At 40.7% G+C, this 8,141-nt stretch overlaps 1 protein-coding gene across 4 annotated transcripts in view; it reads right to left on the bottom strand.

Moving 5' to 3' along the window:
* GRIA4 (glutamate ionotropic receptor AMPA type subunit 4) overlaps nt 1–7,744 on the bottom strand; it is a 418,357-nt gene extending 410,613 nt beyond the window's left edge. For 3 of the 4 annotated variants that reach the window (XM_019530259.1, XM_019530260.1, XM_019530261.1), the window contains exons 1-2: nt 7,286–7,744; nt 6,110–6,268 (exon numbers count right to left, since the gene is read on the bottom strand). In XM_019530259.1, the coding sequence (XP_019385804.1) occupies nt 6,110–6,268; nt 7,286–7,373 (247 nt within the window). In that variant the 5' untranslated portion in view covers nt 7,374–7,744. The remainder of the gene's footprint in view (nt 1–6,109; nt 6,269–7,285) is intronic. The other variant, XM_019530262.1, reaches the window with a different exon arrangement.
* Nucleotides 7,745–8,141: the final 397 nt, after the last annotated feature.

Consider the following 8,141-nt stretch of genomic DNA (forward strand, 5'->3'; position numbering starts at 1 on the left):
CACACATGAATGCAGGTAACTGCTAACAAAGAACACAGTATTGGGCAGCACTAGTCGAACAATACACAAATATGAGAAGCTACAGTATAAACCAAAATTTCCACTTCATAGCATAAGTGTAATGTCATTGACTTCTCCAGGCTTGTATTGCTGCAAAGACCTGAAGATCTGCCTTTTGAAATCAATAATTACTCTCCCCTCAAAATATCACACAGGAACAGAACCTAAAGGGAAGGAATATTTGGCCTAGTGTGTCCAAATGTTGCAAAGAGCAGGTGAATGCAAATGATGATGCTATTCTAAAAAAGAAGAGAAATGTAAGTGACTGTTAAAGAGTACATTCCAAACCTTCCACACAGCAGGTCTACTCTGCTTCATCCATTGATGTAAGGGCTGATAAAAAGCCTTATACTGATTAGAAAGGCAATGTATCATTTTGCTAAATAAGCTACAGTTAAATGAGCTAAAGATCATTCAATATACATTCTCTGGGTGTGCTTTTTGTGGCTTCCATATTACCAATCAGTAGTAAATTTTAGAAATTCATACCAGGGCACCTCTTCCCAGCTGTACAACTCACAGCATGATCCAGAACAGTTAAAAAAAATAGAGAAGCAGGATTTTCCCCTTTCAGAAATAAGCAGATCTCAAAACAATCAAACTCTAAAGGTGAAACACATGAGATCTTTTGACTAGTATACACACTGAGATTGCAGTACCGCTGCTGAAGTTAATCAATTTAATTTACTTATTAAACCACTTCATTGTGAGGAAGAGGTACTGCACTACACTGGCATCTGCAGAAGAAATGCAGAAAATGAACCTTTGTTACTAATCTTCCAAAAAGAAGATGAAATGAGTTTTGTACCCCATAATAATGTTTATGAGATTATAGTTTTTGTTAATCTAGTAAGAGAATGACGGGTAGAATGAATGCCTTATTTTATTCTAACAAAGAGTTTATTTTTGAATCTTCACGGAGGAAATTTGACTGTTTCAGTGCAGCCTGGATTATTTATTTTCTTGACAATATCCTTGAAAATAAAATCCAAATTCTTATTTTAAAACCTGGAGCTACTGAGGATTGGTTTGTTGTCTACTGTACAGCTCTTTGACAGAAAGCATGCAAACGTTTGTTCAACTAAGACATCTGTTGGACTTGGTGTCTACTGCTCTGATGTTGCAACTCCTCTTAGAGTCAATGGTAACAATGTGTTAGTTCCACGTTAAGTATTAACTAAGAAGATGTCAGTTTCAGTAGCTAGAGTTGAATGCACAGTAAAGATTACTTATAACACAAAATGTTTTCAATGTTGGAATAAACTGAAAAGCAAAACAGAAAAAATCAGGGGCAGGAGGGAGGAATTCGGGTTATACATCTGACATAATATTTACCACTGGAGTTTCAGCTTGCCTCAACTGTACACTTCACAAAGGAATCTCAGCACACCCAAACCTCACCCTTTTGGAATTTGCGCTTCTCTTGATGGAAAAATAATTTACCTTTTAGTCCCAGGTAATTTTGATTCCAAAATAAAGAATGTTACCATGTTTTGCTTTGGGTTTTTTCCCTAAACAAAGCACATTATTAAACTAAGGTAATATTTCTATTGCTGAATGAGTTGTAATTATTTACGCTGAATGCAAACTTAATGAAAATCTCATTATTAGACTGATACCATCATAGGCCTTCTTGAAAGCCAGCATAAAATGACACATATCCATAACTTAAAAACACTAACACAGTTGAGTTTAACTGGTAGTTGCTTTGGGAGTCCTAGCAGAAAAACTGATATTGGAAAAGGCAAGAACACCACATCCCACCTCAAGAACAGCAAGGTCAAAGCTAGATACACTGACAGACCAGAATGAACCAGGGAATATATGCACTATGTTTTCCTGTTACATATGGACTTGGTACTTCATTCAGTGAAATCAGTGCTGAATTTCTATTCATATAAATGAGACAGATTCAAGCCTTCTCCAGTTTTCTAGGATTACCAATCCAGCATCTTTCAGAAATTCTACACTCCAAAGAAATAAGAACTTGTAAAAAATATATATTGAAGACACTACATCCTGGAGAAACAGGAAATTTAGTTAAATGTGGAATTTCCTATAGGATTATTTGGTCACATGTGCTTGCCCTTGTAATATTTAATAAGAAACATATCTTTTTTGTTAAATATAGTCCACTTGAGACTAAAATCTGGATTAAGAGTTGAATTGGATGGGTAGCTGGGGGGAAGGAAAGGGGATGATTTGCCAAATATTGGATTTAGTAGTAGTGCATTAATCTAAGAGTGTATGTGGGAAAAAACTGAGGGTCTAAGGAAAGATTTTACTCTGATTTTTTTTTAAGTATACACATTCAGTATCACCCTTTGCTAATTTAACAAAAGTCTTCTACCAGATCAGTTATTCACTGAGTATTTTGATTTGTAACTGAAGAATATCCAATTCCCAGCAAAGGAGCTGAAAGACAAATTGCTCTTTTTAACAACTGTCTAACTTCAACATTTCTCAAAAGCATACAGCTAGCTTTTAAAATACAGTTACTGTATACTGACAATACTGTTCAAGTGCATTAATGCAATATAGAGCACTGTACACAAATGAAAAAGTCACCTCATCCAAAGGAACAATTGCTTGTAATCCAATGCACAGGTCTTACATCTGAAATTAGCTTGAAGTTGGATTTTCAATCACAAGCAAAAAATTCTATGTGAAATGTGCCAACTAATGTCTGACATTAGTTGGCTGTTACGACTTTAGTGTATTATGTTCTGACAAGTAAAACCCTTGTGCTGTTCATGTTTCACAATAATTTCAGCTCTGTCAGTAAGAGAGATTCTCTGAATAATGTATGGAGCACAAAAGAAATGAACAGAATTTAAATAAAAGTCAAAAACAGGGGATGAACCAAGCTGATATAAATCAAGTGAATTTTACTGAACTACAATACAAAATGCAGCTCCTAAAATGACCTGTTTCTTAGGAATATATGATATAAAAGGGGGGAAATGCAAGGACCTGGACCTATTAAAAGGCAAAAGAAACAGATATAATCACTGTGTACATAAAACTGAACCCATAAAATGGTTGAAATGTGAAAAGTATTCATTGACAAACACGTACAAAAAGCAACCAATATACTGTTTTAGTCTCTTAGAAAAAATAAATAAATGTGTGTGTGTGTGTGTGTGTGTGTGTGTGTGTGTGTGTGTGTATTTTTTTTCCCAAGATATCCATCATCCACTAAAAAAATGCCTTCTACCTTTTAAGCGTCTTGATTATTATCCCTAATACATGGAATGGGCCAGACATTGCAGCTTTATAAAATAACCTCTGCAGTGAAATGGAAATGGGAATAAAGCTAACTGGTCACGTCTTAGATCTTTACGCTTGACCTCATATGAATATTCATTTCAGTCCAGTGGCTCTAAGGCTATTGTACTATATCATTTGGGGGCACGTGTTCTCTAAGTAAATTCTATACAGCGATAAAATCCAAAGCCACTATTTCAACACTGGTTTGGTAGAGACTCATTATTTCATATGTAGGAAATATTGCCATGATATTACTTAATACAGACTTTCTATCTTTAATTAGGTTAACAAATCTCACACATCTGTGCTTTGGAAGCCAGCAAATTCAGTCACATGGAAGCAGTGTCCTCCAGCTATCAGACAATTGATTTTTGCAGGGTTCTGCTCATATTTAACTTAAGGGACATGTGATGTATTCTTTCATTTGTCGGTCAGTTTGCTTATGCTTCATTAGGAGAACTTTTCTCCTACATTTAAATATTTTAGAATAAATATATGCAAGGAACACAGGCTTATTGGCACATAGATCTGTAAAATATGGCATAAACATATAATATTTAAACAATCCATAATGTTTAGATAAAAAATGCATATTAGTTTAAGTGGGAGATTTGCTTGAGTAACATCTGCAGGTTTGTGGGTATCTAACTGCATACAGATATATACAGAATTATACACACACTTTTTTCTTCAGTTCTATATTCTGCCTACATTTGTCACCTATGAATCACTAAATTGTTCAGAACTGCAGGATTGGTCACAGTATATATATTTTTTTTATTTAAATTTTGGAGCAAGATACAAATCACTATTTGTATAAGTGACAGGCACTATAAGGAAACATATTTTCATCAGCTGAAATACTACAAACTCAATTTAACCAACGGAAGGGGGGTTGGAAGGAAAGAAAAAGAATCAATTAATAATAGTTTAAATGAGAGGAAGTTTTGGCATACATAGACTTCTTTGCACCTGAAAAACTGTAACTTCATATATGTTTTGGGCTTAGGTAATAGTTTGGGCTTAGATAATAGTTTTCAATGTACATAAATCAAAACTGTTTGCAAATGCATTATTGTTATAATCACAATACTTGGTGCAAAACTTGGTTTTACCTATAATTATTTAATTTAATGTACAGAGCTTTTAACTCCATCAATAAGCTTTTAAAATGCATGAAATATATAAACAGTATCTGCCAAAAATCATGTAGGTTGTAGTATTTCTTTGAAATCCACCTATATAGATCCATGTCCTCATATTTTAAAAAGCATCTGTTAAAATGCCTTCTCTTTAGTTAATTTGGTATTGATTTTAGCACTAAACATATATAATACATTACTTAATATAAAATTCACACTCATGAGACATAAATCTTTTCTGCATATAATGCACTGGTATTGTTTTGGCAACATGGAAGGTTTTCCTGCTAAGTAAGATGACAAGGTCATCAAAAACCTGGAGTATCAAAGAATTATGTAAATACATTTGACAATCATCCAATAGGTTTTAAGAAGCTAAACACACCATACATAAAATAAAAATATACTACAAGTGTCAAAGAGAGGAATAGAGGGACATGAGGATGCAGAAAACTAGAGAAATACAGTATATATTTTAAAGGCACACTGAACAGAAAAACCTTGTCCAGTCTCTTTCTATTTTAAACTCCATGTGCATTGCTATTCTATGTTCCTAGTTCCAAGGCAATTCATTCTTAAATGAAGAAAGGATTATAAAACTTAAAGGTCATTGAGAAAAAAGCTACAGAATTTGAACCTTGAAAGAAGAATATGAAAGTGGCAGTGATTTAATTGCAACATTTAGCTCTGTGATACTCAATCACATTGCCCCACACTATAAAATAAATACCTTTGCTGAAACCTTAGAGAAGCGAACGGAAATATAAATAATGATTTTCCTTTCTTAGATGTTAGCAGCTTTAAGTATGCATTCTACACTGTGCTGAAGGATGCTGGAGTGATGTGAATTTGGAAGTTCAGTCAGTCGCTCTCCCATTTGGTAAAGCTATCCTTTTCTCAGTAAGTGTATTTCTGTCTGCGTGCAAATTGGAGGCGGACTGTTGGCGTTCCAGTTGGGGTGGTTTGTGAAATCAAGTAGATCGGATCCTAACTTGATTTGGCACCAATGTGTGGATGCATGGAGACATATCCACAGGATGTATGCACTGTGAGATAGTAAGAGACATTTACAACCCAGAATATAAGAGCAGGGCAGCCTCAAGTGACATCACCAGATCAACTGCAGCGTCAACCTACTCAGATATATTATCCTGCCCACCCCTGCTTCCCTGTCTCCTTCCTTGCCATTAGACAGAACTCTGATGATCACAGCTTTTATGGTGTATTTTCAAATACAGGCGACACGGCAGTGCCCAAAGCCAAATGAGAGAAACTGTGGGGGTCACTGCCTGATGTCTTTCTTTTTTTTCCCCCTTTACAACCACAAAATTCATCTCCATAGAAACCAGAAAGCAAGAAACTACAGTGAGAACAGTAAAGGAAATGTCACATTGGGTTAGTCAGCACAAGGCAGGCAAGGGGATTTTGCTAAGGTTACAAACTGAGGGAGCTGCCCCTTCAGCTCTTCCACACAGGGCACAGAGGTCATTGCGGGGAGTGTTATGGGGAGTGGTCCTCTGCTGCATGGAGGACTATTCTTTTTTTTTCCTTGTAGTGCTAGGTCATTATGGACCCCCCTCTCAACTTGGCTGCCATGCACTCCTAACTCGGGGAGATCAATGGCATGTCTTACTTACAGGCATTTGTGACAGCAAAGCTGTTGGCAGTTTCAATGTTGTCAACGTGAGGAACCAGATTGAAGGGTGCTTCAGACGCATTGGGGCTGGTGTTATGGAGAAAAATCGCCAAGCGAAAAGCGGTATATTCCTGATCTGTGTTTCGGATGAAGAGACCCCCTACAAGAGCAGCAAGAGGAAGGAGACGTTTATTGACAAGCCGATCGCTACCTTGTGCCCAGCCAACCAACTCCCTGGCCCCAAGCTGCTGGATGAGTGGTCCTCAAGGGCTGCAGGACTGATGGTACCCACAAACACAGCTGGTAATAGAAGTCAAGCCCTCAGAGGCAGCCATGCTCCTCACTTCCCCATATGGATATGTAGATGCCTCCTGATTACAGTGACCTTTGGAACTGCTGAAGCCCCTTCTTCTTTGTCCTGAAGAAGACATCAGGTCCTGAGCAGCTCCCCCCAGGAGAGGCGGCCCAGCGGGGCTGCTCGGCATCCAGCAAAGCCCCCCCCCACTCTGCCTTCCAGCCAGCAGCAGCCGCGTCCTGAACTTTGCCTGCCTCCCTGCAGCCCATGTGCGGGCAGGCAGCAGCTCAGCCTGATTAGCAGCATCTTTACAAGTGCACTAGAAATGATGCAGTGATGGAGCTGAGCAGAGCTGGAAGGCATTCAAATAACTGCGTCCCATCCCAAAGCAGGGGGAAAGCAATAAGGCAGATCCCAGGGAATGGCAGGAGGGGGGAGATGCCCAAGGAGGGGTGGGGAACCTGGGGAATCCAAAACTTTCCAACTAGGAAAGAAGGTAAGAAGGAAGGCAGCACCATCCATCCCCTCCCACAGCCCCCGGGCAGAGCAACTACTGCGGCGACCGGTGCCCAAGACATTGGATTTTAAACATCTCCCCCCTCCACCACCATCACCACCTCCAGGAGAGAGGAGGGGGCACTGGGATGCAGTACAGGGGGCACTGTCCCAACTTGTACCGCAACCCCCGTCCTGAAGACCAGTGTGATGCCAGGCAGCCCTGCAGACCCCCCTCCCAGTGTACACACACACACACACACACACACACACGGGACAGACCAGGGTGGCCGTGCAGCCCATTTCATTCAGCCCCTCGCTCCTAACTCACTTGGCCAAGGCTGGTCGCGCCTGCCACATGCACACACAGCTCAATGCAGCTCTTACCTATTTGCACACTGCTAGGAAAAGCTCCCATTGCTAGTCCCCAAAAGCCAGAAAACAACAAGACAAGCTGTCTGCAAATAATCCTCATCTTCTTCTCTTTTGCCTCCCCGTCTCTCTCTCTCTCTCTCTCTCTCTCCCCCGCTAGGTGCTGCTCAGAGAGGCATTGAGGACGAGGTGGCTACAAACAAAATTAAGAAAAATAATAAAAAAAAAACCCCAAACCGAAGAGGGGAGGGGTAGAAGAGAGATGCTTTCTCCTTTCTTCTTTTTCCCTCCCTCTTTTCTTTCCTTTTTTTTCTCAGTGGAGGTGCGAGCGGTGTTTTAGCAATCCATCCTGCCGCGCCGGGCTTTTCCCGCAGTCTCCATAGCCCTGGGAGAGGTTTCTGTCCGGCTGCAAATGTTGCACATGCAAAAGATGGTGGAGAGTTTGGCGGTGGTGGGAGCGTCTAGTGGCTGCACCGAGAGATGAGACATGCGCTATCTCCCCGCTCCCCCGCCCCGCAGCGACACAGGCAGAGGCGCACACGCGCACACACACACACACACACACACTCACACGCGCGCACGCACGCACACGCACTGCCTCCGCCGGGTCTCTCCAGTCCACACCGCTCAGTGCACGCCTCTGGAGCCGGGGGCCGGCAGATGCGGGAGCAGACACTGGCGAGAGCAGCACGGGTGGGAGGGGCAGCGCCTCCTCTCCTCTCACACACACTCTCTCTCTCCCTCCCTCACACGCGCGCACACACTTTTTCTCTCCCTCACTCACACACACACACACTCTCTCCCACACACGCACACACACAACCTGTCCTCTCTCTCTTTCTCGCCTTCATTCACACATGCACACTCTCTC

Source organism: Crocodylus porosus, unplaced genomic scaffold (assembly GCF_001723895.1).
Source record: "Crocodylus porosus isolate Cpor-Errol unplaced genomic scaffold, CroPor_comp1, whole genome shotgun sequence".
In the NCBI taxonomy this organism is placed as follows: Eukaryota; Metazoa; Chordata; order Crocodylia; family Crocodylidae; genus Crocodylus; species Crocodylus porosus.